The following is an 18,937-nucleotide window of genomic DNA, read 5'->3' as shown; positions in this document are numbered from 1 at the left end:
TTCTAAAATCAGAGTAGATAAGAGAATTTTGGGCACTCTTGAGTGGTGTAAAATAGCTGGGTTAGCACATGTTTATTTTTAATCTCTCCTCTCAAACCCAAGGAGGAATAACAAAGTATTCTCCCAGAAGGGAAAGGGAAAAGTTCCTTGTCTGTGGACAACTGCTGGCAAGTATTTTAACCACTTCCTGTATGGTGAGAATCATCTAGTGACCCAGCAGCTGCTACCCCTTTAGTGAAGGCTTTTTCTCCCAGCTTTGAGTATTGTGGATGGCCACACACAGCAGTATACTGCTCCCTGGAAGCCTCTGCCCCTTGGTAATTACATACAGAACAATCCTACTCCCTTTCCATGAGAAGGCTAAATGGAAGAAAAAGAAAGGGAAAAATCATATACAGTAACAATGTCTGGAGCTAGGTATAGTTTTCTACATGATTTTAACTTTACTCTGAGATAAAAAGCTTGCCATTTAAGTGTATGGAGATCTTAGGAATAAGTAACTTCACACTTACATGTTAACTTTCTACCAAAAATAATGAATGAAAGTGCTGATAGAGAGAGCCAGGTGCAATCTTGGGTAATTCACCTGTTTGTCTCAGTTTCCTCATCTGTAAAATGAGGGTAATAACAGCACTGATTTTTTTTTGGCTGAGGCAACTGGGGTAAAGTGACTTGCCTAGGGTCATGCAGCTAGAAGTATTAAGTGTCTGAGGCTGGATTTGAACTCAGGTCCTCCATTGATTTTGAAGGGTTGTTGGAAGGATCAAATAAAATAATAATTACAAAGTGTATAACAGGGTCTGGCACATAGTAAGCATTATATAAATATTAGCTATCACGGAGTTATTATCTCTTGAATGCTTGCTGGAAATGAACATTTTAGTATCTAATTATGAAATATTTAATGTATGCAATTTTAGGGAGGTTGGTATATTTTGTTTTTAAAATTCAATTTTACTTTATTTTCTTTTTTCTTTCTTTCCTTTCTTTTTCTTTTTTTTTTTTTTTTCTGAGGCAATTGGAGTTAAGTGACTTGCCCAGTGTACACAGCTAGGAAGTGTTAAGTGTCTGAGACCAGATTTGAACTCAGATCTTCCTGACTTCAGGGCTGGTGCTCTATCCACTGCACCACCTAGCTGCCCCTTTAATTTATTTTCAATAGCAAATATTATCTTCTCCTTTACCTCTTCCTCTACCCATCAAAAAAGCAAGAAATATAATTCCCATCATACATATGAAGTTATGTAAAACAGGTTTCCATATTAGCCATATTCTGAAATAAAATAAAAACAAGAAAAAGAAAGAAAAAAAATGATTCGATCTGTATTCTGAATCCATTAATTCTTTATCTAGAGATGGATAGCATTTGTTTTTTTTTTTTTTTCCATTTTGAGTCCTTTGGAATTATGGTGGATCATTGGATTGATCAAAATTACTTATGTCTTACACAATTAATTGTTTACAATATTATAAATGTTTTCCTTGTTCTGCTCACTTCACTTTGTATCGGTTCATATAAGTCAAGTTTTTTCTGAAACCATCTCTTTTATCATTTCTTTTAGCACAACTATTTCATCAAATCATATACCATCACTTGTTAAATCATTCCTTAATTGATGGGAATCTCCTTAATTTCCAATTCCTTGTCACCACAAAAAGAGCTGCTATAAATATTTTTTTGTATGTATGGTCCCTTTTCCCTTTTATTTGCTGTCTCTGGAGTATGGATACAGTAGAAGTATTGGTGAATCAAGGAGTATACACGGAAAAACCTAGTATTGAAAAATAAATGGATTTTTTCTTGGAACTATATGTCAATGTTGTTTTCCTTTCTATTGCTTTTCTGGGGGGGAAGGAAGGGTGAATCTCTCTCCTCAAAGCTTTTTATTTTCAAAATATATGCATAGATTGTTTTCAATATTCACTCCTGTAAAATCTTGTGTTCCAAATTTTTTTCTCCTTCCTTTTCCCCTACCCTCCTCCCTCAGACAGCAATCCAATATATGTTAAACATGCAATTCTTCTATACATATTTCCACAATTATCATGCTGAATAAGAAAAATCAGATCAAGAAAGAAAAAAAAAAAGAAAGAAAACAAAGAGCAAAACAACAACAACAAAAAAAGTGAAAATATTATGTTATGATCCACACTCTGTTCCCACAGTCCCCTCTCTGGACGTAGATAGCTCTCTCCATCACAAGTCCATTGGAACTGAGGCTGATATATATTAAAGATCTATATCTTCCAGAGAAATTTGGTTTCCTATATATTGGACGCTCGTCCTGGCTGTTATACCTACGTACATGACCACTAAAATGGATAATGCCACCCAGTCTGAAATTAAGGACAGAAATAAATTTAGAGTGCAGAAATAGCCCTATGGATATTCACATAATATTTTTTTAAAAAATTAGATAAAGAGGCCACAGAGCATGATGGAAAAAAGCACTAAGAGTTTGGAGACATAGATTCTAGTCTTGCTGTGTGGTACTGGTAGTGACTTGCCTTTTCTGGGTTTAAGTTTCCTCATTTATAAAATGAAAAGGTTGAATTAGTTTATCTCTAACAGCTCTTTTAATTTTCTATGATCCTATGGAAATTCTTCTTCAGGTAAAGGCAGTAGAACAGAGCTAAAAAAAATGCTCTTGAGGGACTCTGTCAGTGATGCTAACAGATAATTTGGTTTTTATTTCTTGGCCGATGCTACCAAAAAGTAGCTGTCAGAACAGCTGTCAAATTCAAGTAGAAACTTAAGGACTGCAGCGGCCAGCATATTGCTTTGGTTTTAAAATATAATATTGTTTATATTTTATTGTATTTTAAAATTTATTTTGCTAAATATTTTCCCACTATATTTTAATATAGTTCAGTCTACATTTGGAAGTGCTATGGTCTGAGCGCTGGATATTTGACACTTTTGCTTTAGCACGAGGATTAGGTCCATTTAATAATGGAGGAGAAATACATTTGTGGCAAAAAGATGGTTAATAAAGAAGGCTTTAAAATAAATTTTGATTGTAAGTAATCAAGTACACCCTGGAGATGATAAAACTTGGCTTCTATAGTACACTAAGGAAATTCAGGTGAGAGTGAAATTCAAAAAAGGCATTAACAAAAACGCACAATTTTCTTAAATGTTTCTAAAATAAGGCTTAGAGCAAACAAAATAAGCATGAGAAATAAATTATCTAAGTCCTATTTCTATCATATTTTATGACTTAGAAAGCGTTTTCCCCAGTAATATTTATATAAAATAATATAATTACAGCTTAAAACTAATACATTTGGGATACTGTTTTACTTCCGTTTTATCAATGAGAAAACAGATTAAGTGACATGTACAAGGTCATACAGATTGTTTAGGCTCTGGAACAGGCCTCCAATTCAACAAACACTACTGAATGATTCAATACTACAAATACAACATTCTTTTCATTTGGCCTTAACAGAAGAAATGGAAATCTTAGTATATAAAGACAATGAATCTAGGTTTAACTCTTTGATCCTGGCCCTGACACACTTACTGCAGGACAATGCATGCTACTTTTAACTCCAAAGCACAGCTTCCACACTTGCAAAATGGGAACAATACTCTTATAGAGTTGCCAAGAAGAAAAAAACATGAGCTGTTATTACTATCATTGATGACTGCAACAATGAATACCCCATCAGCTAATTCTTGGTATGGAGGGTTTCCACCACCCTGGAATGTGAAGTCTGTTTAACTTAGGATGCTAAAGAAGACAAAGTAGGTGTAAAATGGGAGATGGCATTTGTTAACTTGTGTAGCAGATATTGTTATGTGCTCTTAGACCCAAGAAAAGAAACTAGGATTTTTTACTTAAACACTAAAAGGGCATCCCACCCCATCACAGCTTTTTATGGTCCAAGATAGAAAAGTCTCTTCTTCCTGTACTCCAATGTTTTGGAGAGGATATGGGGATGAGAGAGAACCTTATCGACTTAAACACTTGTAGGAAGAGTTAAAATATTATGTTGCAAATCAATGAATATTTTTAGAGAATATGTGAAAATGTACTTTTGAAAGTGTAAAAGAAAATGAATTGATCTTAGTAGGTTCCTTTCTTTGTTTTTAAATCTGATGCCAAGAGAAAAGAATGAAGAATGGATAGAAATGATACAAAATCATTATTTTTCCATATAATTAGTGGATTTAATAGCCTAAAGAAAGAAGAATCACTCAGCAACATAAGTGAGCTGATTAAGTTTAGTTGTATTCAGACACACAGCCATGGTGGGAAGGCCATGATACAGTATCCAAAACGATCTTGGGGTCTCATCCAAGGATGACACTGTGAAGTGGCTACAAGTATATTCATGTATAATCTGTATACCTAAGGGCACTGTGAAGCCTAGCCTTAATCAATTTTTAAGCTGAAAGGTTCTTGCCTTAACTAAAAGTCTTATTTTATTTTTTGGCCTAGATCTACTATTTCATTGGTGTAGATTCCTACTCCTGTTGCATACTAGCAACTGTTTGTAGGCAGTCAAAGGCTGCCTGGGGGCACAGAGAGGCTAAGTGACTTGCTCATGGTCAATGGTAGCAGGGCCAGAGGCAAGATATGAATCCAGCTCTTACCTATACCAAAGGCTGACCTTTATCAACTACACCATGGGATCTACTAGGGGGTTATAATTTTTCTATTAATCTACTCATGTCTACAAACCAAAAACTTAATTTAGTTTTACCACAGCAAATGACATTTTTGAACCAACTGCCAGTAAGGCTACTAGGGAGGAAATTAGCAGCTAAGGGAAGATTTGAGAGTTTTGAAGGAAAGTTAAGATTATAAAAAGCATAAGTGAAGTAGAGTGTATTCTAGGCAGAGATGAGGAAGGAGAGCATTGTGGACATGACAGAAAGCTGGAGAAAATGTTCATAGTTAAGCATTAGAAGGAGGCCAGTGACCCTGGACCACAGAATACATGGAAGGGAGTAAAGACTGGAAAGGTAGGAGGGGGCTATGAAAGGCTTTAAATGCAAAATGGAGGGTTTTATTTTTGATCCTGGAGGTGGCAGGGATCCACTAGAATTTACTGAAGAGAGGTGATACTGTCAGATCTATACTTAAGAAAGACCAATTTGATGACTGAATGAAGGAGTAGGGAGAGAAACCAGAAGGGATTTCAATCATTTAGACATGAGCTAATGAGGGCTGGCACCAGAGTAGTGACAGTATCAGGAGACAAAGGTTGTATACAAGAGATGTTATGAGGGTAGAAACAATGGGACTTGGAAATGATTTAATATGATAGGGAAAAGGGGGAGAAGGGAGAGTGAGGAGTAGAGGATGATCCCTAGGTCATAAGCCCAAATGACGAGAAGGATGGGGATACCCTCAACAGTATTAGGGAAGTTAGGAAGAAGGAAGGGTTTTGTGGAAAACAGTTTTAAAAACGTTGAGTTTATGTAATAGGCTTGGCTCTTTTCAACAATGAGGTGATTCAGACCAATTCCAATAGACTTGTGATGGAGAGAGCATTCTGCATCCAGAACAAGGACTATGGAGACTAAATGTAGATCACAGCATAGTACTTTCACCTTTTTTGTTGTTGTTTGCTTGCTTTTTTTTTTTTCTTCCTCATTTTTCCCCTTTTTGATCTGATTTTTTTTGTGCAGCATAATATGAAAATATGTTTAGAAGAATTGCACATATTTAATCTATAAATGGATAACTTGCAATTTAGGAGAGGGAGAAAAATTTGGAACACAAAGTTTTGCAAGGATGAATGTTGAAAACTATATCTGAATGTATTATGCAAATAAAAACTTAAAAATAAAAAAAAGAAATGAATTGAAGATGTCTATAGGACATTCAGTTAGAGAACAGAAGTCAGGAGAGTTTAGAGTTAGAAAGACGGATTTAAGAATCATTTGCAAAGAGAAAGGATTTGAATTTGTGGAAGCTGAAGGGATTAAGAATATATATAGAGAAGATGGCCTGGGAACAAGATTTGGGGGATACCTGTGATTAGTGGGTATGAGTTGGATGAGGATCCAGCAAAGGAGATCGAGATGGAGCAATCAGGTAAGAGGAGAACCAGGAGTGAAGTGTCACAAAAACCTAAGAAGTGGAGAAAATCAAGAAGAGGGTGACTGACAGTATTAAAGGCCAAGGTCAAGAATGAGGAGTGAGAAAAAGCCATTAGATTTGATAATTAAAAGATCACTTTTAGCTTTGAAGTAAGCAGTTTCAGTGGAATGATGAGGTCAGAAGTCAAATTGAAGAGCATTAAGAGTGAGAGAAAAGGAAGCACAAAGATGGGAGATGAATTGTTTAGTGTTAGAAACATCAAGAACATTTTAGCCAGTATGGTTCAAATTCAGAGTCAAGAAGATAAATGACGTGTGTGTGTGTGTGTGTGTGTGTGTACACACACACATATATATTTGTCTCAGTTTCCTCATCTGTAAAATGAGTTAGAGAAGGAAATGGCAAACCATTCCAATATCTCTGCAAAGAAAACCCCAAATGGAGTCACAGAGTTGGAAATGACTAATCCATAAAATCTATCGATAGATAGACAGGCAGGTTTTTGTGACACTGCTCTCCTGGTTCTCCTCTTATTTGTCCTACTGCTCCCTCTTGAGTCATCTTTGCTAGATTCTGTTCCAAGTTATACTCACTAATCATGAGGATCCCCTAAAGTTCTCCATGCCAGGTCATCTTCCTTCTATATATTTGTAATCTCATCAGTTTCCAGATTCAAAAATAATCTCTCTGTAGATGATTCTTAAATTGATTTTTCTAGTCCCAACCTCTCCTGACTTCCATTATGTATTATAAATTCTATTATACAGGCACTAAGAATATAAAATATGTGTGTGTGTGTGTGTGTATATATAATATATATGTTACATATTATATATATGTCATATATAATATATATGTGTATCTATCTATCTATATATCAATGCAATACAATATACACATACACCATATATGTAAATGCACACACACATGAATATGTATATACACACATATAAATTATATTATACACACACAAAAAAGATGCAATTAGGAGACAATGGAATTTATTGGGTAGAGGAATGACATGATCAGTTCTGTTCTTTAGGAAGTTTACTATGGTAGCTGTGTGGAGGATATATTGAATAGAAGAGACATAAGCCTAGGAGGCCAATTAAAAGGCTGTTGCAATAGTCTAGGGAAGAATGATAAGGGCTTAAGCTAGAATGGTGGTGGTATGGTCAGAGATAAAGGATAGAGTCAAGAATTATTATGGAGGTAGGGAAGATTTGGCAACTGATTAGATATGAATGAGGAAAAATTAAGAGATAAGGTTAATGCCAAGGCTTTACACATGGGTAACTGGAGGAACAGTACGTCTAACAAAAAGGGCAGAGGAATGGGCCTGAGAGGAAAAAAAATAAAGAATTCAGTTTTGGACACGTTAAGTTTAAGATGCTTAGAGGTGGGAAATATTTAATGTTTTTAGACCTATGTCTTTATCAAATTATTAAGTCATCTCTATCCTCCTCAATCTTCTTGTGGATAATATTATTTGGCAAATTACTTAGCAGACTTTTTAGCCTAGGCTCTGATCAATAATGAGGCTTCACTACACAATTTAATACAATATTCTCTGCATCTCCAATGTCCTCTCCCTTACCTGCCGTCCTGTCTCCTTATGGACAGCAGGGACTCTTTCTTCTCCACTTAGGGAGCCCATCTCCAATTTTCCTGGTTCTTTACAACGCTGTCTTCTCTGCTTCGGTTTGTCTGAAAAATTCTAAGAAGCAAAGAGAGCAAATATTAAAATGTTAAACTACTCTCCTGCTGCTTTCTGAGGAGCTGGTTGCTTATCCTATGTAGCTGTCTCTTTCACTACACTTATTTCTAAGAAATCAAATTAAAGGGAATGAAATACACCAGCAGCTAGCCCATGCTGGGCCTTTTCTTCATTTTCTCATTACTTTTAACAAAACGTAGATGAGAGTAAAAATATTTAGTAGAAAGTAAAACAATTATTTAAAGTTGTGTTTAGCTGTTCAATAGAAAAGGGTTTAGGTACTGTTTGTTCCAAGCTCCAAGCAGGTTAGAGACAGTTGACTCTGGGAGAGTCTATGATATTCTGAACCTACCAAAATTTTTCCCTCTGCATTTCTGCAATCGCTTTATGTGTTTATCCTTTTCTCTGGGGAGTGGGGGATGAAGGAGAGGTTAGTGGTAGAGGGGTTTTCTGTCTCTGAGTCTTATCCCCTCCTTTACATGATTTATTAGTGTAGTGGATTCTAAGATCAAGGGAGTGGAATTGACAGTTAATGGAGAAGACAGAAATTAAAAAAGGAGAAATTTAAAAGACAATTATATTTTTTCAAACTGTTATCCAAAGGATGATATTACCAAGGTAAAACAGAAGGAAAAGTTCCTAAAAGACAACTTTAAAGACAGTAGTGATTTAAAAAAAAAAGCACCACAATAACCACAAAACACTATGACTATAAATCATAAAAACATATGTAGCCTCCTATTTCATAATTTGATTTCTCATAAAACTATATCACTTATATGTTACAATGTGAGTAAGTGCTAAGTATCTGAGGTTTCAAAGAAGTGTTAATGAGGACAGATCTTTCATTGTTAAGTTTTGGCCACATTCACTTCTTTATAGATGTTACTGACATATGTTATATTAGAGGGTTACCTGGCATGGCAAAGGTCTTGGAACCACATATAAAAGGACTTTCTTTTTCAGTGATATTGCCTAGTCTTCATATATTTCCACTGAAACATATCTCATACTATTCTCTCTCATAAGCTCTTGATCTCAAAACTCAATCAAGATACATGTAAAGAGGGTAAAAAGAAGACACACATAATGTTTCCACTTACTGCCCCAAAGGTAGGAACTTCTAATGCATAATCAGATTGTTGCCTTAACCAGTCCAACAAACTCTTGTTGGGAATCGTCTTCTCAGCTGGGACACTGGTTGTTGTGACTGTGTGAGGAGATGAAGTAGCCGAGATTGGCCCATCAGGGAGGGTGCTGCTTGGTGAGGGCTGCTCTTGCTCTTCTTGGACCTCCTAATGAGAATAGAGGAAAAAACATAAGTATTTGGGAATATGCAATGTGAATATATTGTAATGGTTACTGGACTTAAAGTAAGAAGAGTTGATTTCAAATCTAGATTTGACTTTTATTAAGTATGGGATTTTACTCTCTCTGAGCAACAATTCTATGTCAAGAAGATTGGGGTAATACTGCTAATGCAACCTGTTTGGCAAGATTATGCAGATAGATAACATTTTATAAAATGTGTAGAAGTCTATAAAAATATGAAATACTAAGTACTTTAATGAGTAGAATAAGAGAATTTCTAAAAAAAATTGTTTTCATTTTTTCTTTATCTTTATAGACAGCACCAATAATATATTATTATATACTTAGTATACATTGATAAAATACATGCAACGTTCCAAAAATCATAGTAGATTTTTTTTTTAAATGAGGAAGATTAAAAACAAAAAACAGTTCTGTATAGCAAAGTCTTATTGATTGGACATGTTGATTGCCAAAGTAATTGACATGGAGAATTACAAAGAGTTAACAAGTCATCTTAAATAATCTATGGATATAAGGGTAAGATAGAAGGAGGCACAAAATAGGAAGAAGACTATTATGAGCATCAATAATTCATTAGGTATCCAAAGAAAGTACCATTTTTCTCTAGTTGCCTGGAAAAGTTACACAGAAATTACAAAATATAATTTCTGCCCATTGAGCTTAAAATTTAAAAAGGAAATCATGTGCAGAGAAATGTAATGGTGTTTAACAAAACATAATTATTCAAATGAGAGATAAGAACTATATCTAAAAAAAGTCTCTGAGTCTTAAAAAAATTATTTTTTTTTTTTGCAAAGAGGAAATCTTAAATGCTAAGAGACTAAATGATATAGCTAATATTCAAGGGTTATTACTGTATTTGAATTTTGAAATACTGCTTCTTACTCTTTAGATCTCAATGGTAGCTCCTCAGAAAACACTAAGTGACCTGGGTATTACTTCCAGGGGCATTATATACCTACCAAAATTCCTGTCTGAAGTGTTCTATCTTTCAAAAAGATGAGATCCATTCCACCTTCCACATTTTTCCTTCTCCCTCTTCGTCTCCTCATGGCAGCATCATCTCTTCTTAAGGTTCCATTGACAATCTGTCCTGTAACAGGGTGAATTAATCCAGCTTGCAAAATTCCAGACAAATCCATACCAAGGGATCCTTGAAGGGTGCTGACTGTTCCAATCTTGGGTGTGCTGGTGCTCAATGGGAAAGGGGAAGTAGTTGCTGGGGAACCATCAGGGGTACAAGACAGGTCTATGGCTGACTCCCCACGCCAGCCATTGAGCACAATAGGTGGGTGTCCATGGGAAGCAGAGAGCTGCTCTAGGCTCCGTGCCTTCAAATCTCTCTCCATGTCAAACTCATAGGGTCGTCTGTGTTTTCGTTCATCCTTGGCAAACACTGGAGCCAGGAAATTTTCCTATATGTAATATGGAATAACATTAATATCTTATTTTCAAAAAACTACTTACATACAAAGACAACTTTGTAATGTAGGCAAATTGGTGTCTTCTGTATGGATCCACACAGTTAGAAAATCGTTCTTGCTCTTTTATTCCTCCCCCAACTCTCCCTGAAAAAAATTTATTTGGTTTTTTAAATTATCTTGCCCCACAAGGTTAAAGAGAAATGACAGGAGAATGTTCATCCCTGATGGTAAATGAGACCTACCAGGATCTCAGGTCCCTAAAAAAAAAAAAGAAAAAAAAAAAGTGGTTTCTACAATGAATACAGCTTCTGTGATAAGTCTTCAGGACTTAATACTCAACAGAATACCCAACTTGTTTAAATGGAGCAGCAATGCTTTTGTTAAACTAAACCTTCTTCCACTGAGACAAAGCACTTTTGATCCCTCTTTAAGTTGAGAGGAAGTCCTCTCCTATGTTTGTGTGGGGAGGGGGCTGCTAAGAGTACCATTATTTTGAATAACTTGCCCTTCTGCTAGGGCTAAAAGCTAAACCTGCTTTTAGATAAGACATTAAGTAAGCATATGTATGTGGCATGTGCGTGCGCACATGTACACCCTCCTCCCCCCTCAAATCATTAAATTCCCTTCTTAAAAAAATGCTATTTTGTTGATGCTGTTTGTTTTTACTCATCCCTGCTCCCCAGACTGAATCATTTAAAACAATTAAAAATACCCAATACAAAAACTTGAACAGAAAAGTATATGATGTTTATTTAGTCTCAGCAGTCCCCCACCTCTCCATTATGAGAGTAGAGGTATATTCTGTTGTTTCTTCTCTAGGACCTTTTATTAGTTTTCCCATTATTCACAGCTCAGCCTTTTTCTGGTGATCACTGTATTTGCATTGTCAGAACCACCATCTATTGTATTCTTGGTTCTGCTTATTCCCTATCAGTTTAAATAAAGCTTCCCAAAATTCCCTTCTCCCTCAAATTCCTAAGAGTCTTCATTAATTACTGAATAATACTATTCCACTATAATAACAAATCACCTCCTTCCTCACCAAGCATTCCTCAATTAATAGATGCCCACTTTATTTTTAATTCTTTGCAACCAGAAAAAAAATGCTATAATGAATATTTTAGTATAGGATGGATTTTTGTTTCTGTCTTTGACATCTTCAGGAAACATGTTCAGAAGCGTGAACCACTGTCACTTTTCTTTCATAATTTCAAATGGAAATCCAGAATGGCAAGAATACTTCATAGGTCTATTAACAGTATATCAGGGTAACTGATCCTTTGCTTTTTTTCCTGGGGAGGAAGGAGGGGAAAACACATCTATTGTTATTTCTTTAAAAAAAAAAAAAAAAAGATAAGAGTTTTAAAAAATAATAACAAATTTAACAAAAACTCTAAATCTCTTCTGATCTTTGTCAATGTGCATACATAGGTTTTTATTAAATCAGCATGCTTCCATAAAAACATGTTAGGTGAAACAAAGTTAGAGAGAACTAAAAAATAGAAACAAGTTTATAAATGTCCTTAATAGACAAAATGTTTGTTACATAATTATAAAGATATTTACAGAGCCTATGTAGTTTTAATAATGGTAAAAAATTAAACAAAAACAATAAATACTAACACTCCAGAGAAATGCTATTAGGTTTCCATGCTAGTTTAGAGTCACTGGTGATCCAGCTTGTATCTTGGGTGATTACAAAATTACTCCTAGGTTACATGATGATAAGAGTGAAATTTGGTTAGGTAATATATTAATAATATTATTCTGAAATGATATTGGACAGAACAAGATATACCATACATTTTATTTTGTACTCTATTTTTCATTTAACATTATTTCATATAATTTTGCTGTGGCAATTTCAATAAATCTAATAACATTTTTTGTAGCACAGAATTTCAGAGACCTCAGAAGAACATTTAGCTCAAACTTGATTTTAACAAGAAACTCTTTTATAACAAAATCAGACAAATGGTCATCTGGTCTTTGCTTAAATATTTCCAATGAAGTGGTATCTACTGCCACTTAAGTCAGATGATGACACTTTTAAATAGTATGACACTTTTAAATAGTTTTAATTTTAGTAAATTGTTCCTTTTATCAAACCTACATCTATAGATTCTACCCATTATTCCAGTTTTCTTTTCTTGAGTGAGCTAGAATGAGTTTATTGTTTTTCACATGATAGTTTTGCAGACACTTAGGAATGAGGATCATGTTTTTCCCTAAGTCTTCTTCAGGTTAAACAATCTTAGTTTTTTCTTCACCTTTCTGGTATGACATTACTTTTAGCTTTATCACCATCTTGGTTGTCCCTTTCTCCTCCCCTCTCATCGACATCTCTCTAGTTGACTAAAGTTCTTCTTAAAATATGCCAAAAGACAATATTCAATATTCCAGATGTTGTCTGGTCTGGGCAGAGTATGGATGGTCTGTCACATACTAACTTAATCCTGGACATTATGTCAGTCTTAATGAAGTTTAAGTTTTGGTGAGCTATTTTGGCAGCTATATCACACCGATAATTTACAGAAATTTAAGCTGTTTTGTAGGGTTGATTTTTGTAGGGAATATTGTCTCTGTTAGACTGTCTACTTCCATAGGCTTGCTTTTCCTAGGGTTTGGTGTCTTGACAATGTGGATCCATATGCTGCTGTGCTGGATGAACAGATCATTCAGTGGTGTTGGCTCCTTACTAGGCTCTACTACTGTCAGGTGGTCAGGCTGCCACTGTCCAGCAGGTGCTGGATAGGCCCAGGCAGCCTGCTCTACCACAGAGTATATAGCACTTCTGCTCAAAGTGATCAGCTGGTTTTCTGGTTCTTTTTAGAGGATAGTTTCAGTATTTTCCCCTACCTTTAGACACTGGCCTGGTTGGACTGTGCTATACATTTTTCTGCTGGAGTATCATGCTTTTTTCAGCTGGATGGCTACAAAATTCTTTCAACTAAGGCAATAACCCTATGCTCAGGATCAGCAGAAACTTATTGCCTTTAACTCTAACAAAAAAGTTTTAGCTCTGAAATAATTTTGTTATCTCCAGGCAGGAAAAGTATTGCCTCTTTTACTGACCTTTTATAATGTTTTTGATAAGCTTCTGATCTGTCTTGTCCTTGGGAAGTTGTATTTTTTAAATTTAAAATTAACTATTTTTAATAAAATTTGTAAATTAAAAATTTTTTTAAATTATCTCTAAAATCTGGCTCACCACTTTAGCTTGTTGAGGTCTTTTTTGGGAGTGGGGAGAATGTTGATGTTATCATTTTGTATATTAGCTATGCCTACTATTTTTGTGTCATTGTAAAATTTGATAAGAGATTGACTTCTTTTTGTACTGAATGAGGACTCTTCTTTGGGTCTAGTGCCCTAATATTTCTGAGTCCACCTAACTATATAATCATCTAATCTACCTATATCTTGTCCACAGGCTCAACTGTCTTACCTAAATTTAGATAAATTAAAATCTATTTTCTTTATGAATATAAATAGCCATTTGTGTCTTAAGAGATTAAGAAACTAGTCTAGAATGGCTGTATACTAAGGACTATCAAAAAACATCTGAATATGAGGACCCACCTAACAAGACCATGTGAAGAAGATATTCTTCTAATAGTGACAGAACTCCTCAGGGGCAGAAACCAAGTCTCAGATAGAATGCCAAGCACTTATGATATATTTATTATATTTGTATCATTTTCTACTCTAAGTACGATTTCTTTGTCTATGTGTCTTAGGACCTCACTAAATTTTAAGTCCCTTAAAAGTCTAGACCATGTATCTTTGTATGTCTCTCAGTATTTATCATATATTATACATAGTAATCACTCAATAATTGTTTGTGGACTGATAAATGAAAATACTGATAATCTATTGACTTGTCATTTACATATCAAAGTATATTCCCATGGCCACACACCATCATTTACTTAATCACTTTCTTATTGTGAGATGCTTGGACTGTTCTCAGAATATGTTTCTATAAATTATCCTTTTATGAGACTGAAGTGGAAGGGGCCAGAAATTAGAGGAAGAAGAGGTGCTTATTTTTTTGAGGTTATGCTCCCTGAAGTTAAAGGGTAATAAGCTTTGAAGCTTTTCATCCGTGCTATCTGATCATACTTCTGGTTTAGGCTAGTTTACTGTACCACAATTAATGGAATTAGTTTCCCACAAACATTGGACTTTATTACTTAATTAATTTGTTAATTTAATAGGTATTTAACATCATATTGGCAGTCTGGCAAACAATAAGTGTTTAAATACTTTTTCATTCATTAAGATTATGCATCATGTTTCTACACTTCACTCAGTGAAAACTGTCCTCCCTTTGACTACTTATTAGGTGGAAGTCAAATAATAGTGTTATGTATTTGTATTAGGAAATGAAGAACTGGATCTTACTCTAGCTCTGCCACTGACCAGTGTGATCCTGGGTTTAGGGCTACCCTTTGTCTCCCAGTCTTTCCACTCAAGACCTTCCTACAAAGGACAAATAAAATAGTATAAGTACTTTGACAAAACATTATGAAAATAGCCTTTGTCTGGAGATGTAGGATCAACAGATTTCCAAATCTCTGAGACCCAAATGTCTCAAAGTGGAAGGGAGAATTATCCAGCAAACAAGTAACTAGGAGAATTATTCTCTTAGAGAGATTGTCAGGATCACAGTTATAAAGACAATGTTTTCATTTGGATATTCACTATCTATAAAGCATACAAGAACCAAAAAAAGCCAGTTCCTGAATTTAAGAAATTTACAAATGTAAATACTAAAGAATAAAATATGAAGATATAAGAAAGAACAAGAAATTTGAGGAAGCAGAAAAGATTCTAGAGGAAAGAAATAGACTGGTATTAGCATTTAGCATGGTGCTGGGCACATAGTAAGAATTAAATCAATGTTTGAAGACGACATTCAGGGAAATTCCCCAAAATACCATGTGCTGAAATTTCTACTGAATCAATGCATGAAGTAATCAAGCAGTAGCAAAAGCAGAAATAGCTCTTCTGTTAGGGTCAACATCATTACCTGCCTTCTCACCTTTGGGATCTGTGTGACTAATGCAGCTCCATTGCTGAAATTGGGGCCTGGTGTTTCTTGCTCTGCAAGGCTGTTTCGTGAGCCAGGACTGCTGATTAACACTGGAGCAGGAAGTGTGCTTGGCATTTCATATTGTTGGCTAGAAGGCCACTTGCCTTTTAAGACTGCATGGCAGATATTATCTATGCGGTTGATTATCACTCGATCCTGCAAATAAGAATGGCAACAGCAAATCTCTTACACTAGTACTGGGTAAAAGAAACTTAAATAGAACAAAAGTAAATTCACAAATATTTTCTTCCTAGCATTTCTTTTGAGAAAATTTGAATAGGTTATGGCAAGATGGAGTAAGAGAAAGAATTGGGGTACACACCCCAAACTACTGCATGGGAACATTTAAAACTATAAAAACACTTCATAAGCAGAGGACATAAAGATAAGAACTGAGTGTATAGTCAGTCACAACCAGTATTTCCTCAAAATTGATTGTACCCACTTTAGACTAAATGTGACAATAATGTACTATTTCTGATGCACAGAACTAATCGGGAGGGGAGGGGGGAGGAGAGGGAGAGAGAGTGCGCTATCTAAATCTAGACAGATATTCTTGATCATAATACTATATAATCATTCTGTGTATAAAATGACTTGAATTTAGTCAGAATCCCAGTTGGGTTCGAATTCTAGATCCTACCCCCTTACTACTACTAGGGTAATTTTAGGTAAGTCCTTTAACCTTTCTGATCCGTTTCCTCAAATGCAAAATGAGGGGGGGTTGGACTAAATGACTTTTAGGTCCTTTTTCCAGTTCCAGGACACAAATTTTGTTTTCTTAGGGCCTGTGTCTTTTAAAAGCACCCTAAAAGTAATTTTTACATAAAAGAGTATACTGTGTAAGTATACAGCAAAACCTACTAAAATCCAACAAAAATAGAAGTTTCACTTACATAGTTCCAAAAAATAAGTTGCTGGTGATTGAAATAGGTTTATTTGGATTTATTAACTAGAAAGTTTAATTCAATAAATTTTTACAGCTTCATTTCCTTGTCACATATACTTTAAGTTAAAAAAAACACTAACTTTTATAGTCTTTCAAATATTAGAGTTAAAACAAGTATTAAATAATTCTTTAAAATAAAAATATTGATAAAATGTTATTTTACTTAATGTACCCATGGCTCAAAACTTGTTAGTTTAAAATATCAACCATGAAGCATATGAGACTCTGTGTGTGTGTGTGTGTGTGTGTGTGTCTGTCTGGAGGTGAATATCATCACAGATTATCTTTTTGGTTCCAAATTCAAAAGTTCTATAGATGAGTCCCTGATCTTTCTAAATGCATCAGATATCCTTTTAGCTGTGAGTACTTTTAATGGACATTATAATGTTTGGAAGGCACCTTTGGCCATTCAGAGAAGGAATAAAGAGTTTTTTCTTGCAAAAGCTGAGCAATGGTTGGTGCTCGGGCTTCCTGGAGCTCGTCTCCAATGTCTCCTGCTATTCCAGAGGTAGAGCTCTTACTTTCTTCTTCAGAATATTTTCCTGGATAATCTGAGAATACAAAAATATGTGAATGAATTATATATCATTAACAGAGATACAATATTCAATTTATTCTTTCTTCTCTTTTTGGTGGTGGCACTAGTGATGGGTGACTATTTTGCCCAAGCTAAATACAGCAAACACTGATGGGCCCACTCCCACTACTTATCATTATCACCACAGAATTTTTTCTAAACTGTTAACCCCTAGTTAGCCCCTTTCTTTAGACAGACTGGTGGTCTTCTGCTCCTAAAAGCTTACCACATGAGTGCTGGATTTAGTGTCTTTGGCACTCTCAAACAGCTCAGTTATTATGATTTTATCAGTTTTTGTTAAATCATTTTTCAGTTATATCTGACTCTGATTCCTTTTGATGTTTTCTTGGCAAAGATACTGGAATGGTTTGCCATATCCTTCTCAGGCTCATTTTCAAATGAGGAAAATGAAGCAGAGTTAAATGACTTGCCCAAGATTTGACCTCTGGAAAATGAATCTTCCTGATTCCCAGTTCAGTGCTTTATTCACCATGCTACTTAACTACCTTTATCACTAGAAATGACATTAAAGAAGATTCATTACCATCTCTTTTCTTTTGTACCCTAAGCTCATGGAACTTTTCCATCTGACTTTCACACCTTCCATGTGTATAGTCATTCCCATTACCATGTGAATTCCTTGACAGCAGGGTTTACTTAGTTTTCTCCTACTTATTTGAAAACTCTTGCTTGTCTCCTTTGCTGGGTCTTCTTCCAGATTCTACTCTCTAACTATATGTGTCCCTCACAATTCTGTGGTAGGGTCTTCTCACTTGATCAAATCAACTCTCATGAATTTAATTACCATTTCTATACTGGGTAGCTAGATGGCACAGTGGATAAGAGTGCCAAACCTGAAGTTAGGAAGTATCTTCTTCCATAGTTAAATCTAGCTTCAGACACTTACAAGCGGTATGATTTTGGGCAGCTCACTTAAACCTGTTTGCCTCAGTTTCCTTATAAAAAGTAAAAGGAAATGGCAAATCACTCCAGTACCTTTGCCAAGAAAATCCCAAAGGTTGGGGTTTCAAAAATGTCTACTAGCTTAGACACCCATTCTTGCAAGAATGTAAAAATAAAATCATCCCAGATTCAAAAAGAAAAAAAAAAAAAAAAAAGAAAAAAACCCCCAAAAGTGACAAGAAGTGTTCAAAATGACTAAACAACAAAAATGCTGATTCTCAAATCTATCTATTCTGCCCCAAACACTTAACTGACCTCCAATGTCAGAACTCCAACTGCCTTTTAGATATCTCAAGCTGATACCCAAAACAACGCCTTTATTTTTCTTCCTAACCCCATCCCGTCTTCTCTATTACTATATAGGACAATCTATTCTCTCCATCCCTCAGGCTCCCAACCTAGGAGACATTTTAGACTCCTTACTGCCTCTTACCCTCCATATTCAATCTGTTGCTAAGGGTTGTCAATTTCACCTTTGGAACATGTCAAATATATCTCTATGTCTTTTCTGATGTTGCCATCACCACCTCATGCTTAGATTATTGAATAGTCTGCTTGTGGGATTTGCCTGCCCCATGTCTCTCCAGACCTTGATCTACCTTCCATCCATCCCCTAAAACGATTTTCTTCAAGTTCAGGTCTGATCATATCACACACCCCTGCCCCTGGCTTTCCCAACATAGACATAATCAATTCCAGTGACTTCTTATGGCTTTCAAAATCAAGTACAAAATGTTATTTGGTATTGAAAGGCCTTTATGACCTGCCTCTTCCTGCAACCTCCAATCTTCTTACACTCTATTCTTAGACATGTACTC

At 35.3% G+C, this 18,937-nt stretch overlaps 1 protein-coding gene across 10 annotated transcripts in view; it reads right to left on the bottom strand.

Moving 5' to 3' along the window:
- CHD6 (chromodomain helicase DNA binding protein 6) overlaps nucleotides 1-18,937 on the bottom strand; it is a 162,283-nt gene that overhangs the window by 6,840 nt on the left and 136,506 nt on the right. For 7 of the 10 annotated variants that reach the window (XM_031953995.1, XM_031953997.1, XM_031953998.1 and 4 more), the window contains 6 exons: nucleotides 16,979-17,130; nucleotides 15,580-15,786; nucleotides 14,940-15,017; nucleotides 10,074-10,526; nucleotides 8,880-9,071; nucleotides 7,657-7,776 (listed from right to left, as the gene is read on the bottom strand). In XM_031953995.1, the coding sequence (XP_031809855.1) occupies nucleotides 7,657-7,776; nucleotides 8,880-9,071; nucleotides 10,074-10,526; nucleotides 14,940-15,017; nucleotides 15,580-15,786; nucleotides 16,979-17,130 (1,202 nt within the window). Of the gene's footprint in view, nucleotides 1-7,656; nucleotides 7,777-8,879; nucleotides 9,072-10,073; nucleotides 10,527-14,939; nucleotides 15,018-15,567; nucleotides 15,787-16,978; nucleotides 17,131-18,937 lie in introns of all 10 variants that reach the window. The other 3 variants (XM_031954000.1, XM_031953996.1, XM_031953999.1) reach the window with 3 other exon arrangements.

The sequence above is a fragment of the Sarcophilus harrisii genome, chromosome 2 (assembly GCF_902635505.1).
Source record: "Sarcophilus harrisii chromosome 2, mSarHar1.11, whole genome shotgun sequence".
NCBI classification, from domain to species: Eukaryota; Metazoa; Chordata; class Mammalia; order Dasyuromorphia; family Dasyuridae; genus Sarcophilus; species Sarcophilus harrisii.
Note: the sequence above shows the minus strand (reverse complement) of the source record. Positions and strands in the feature narration are given on the sequence as shown.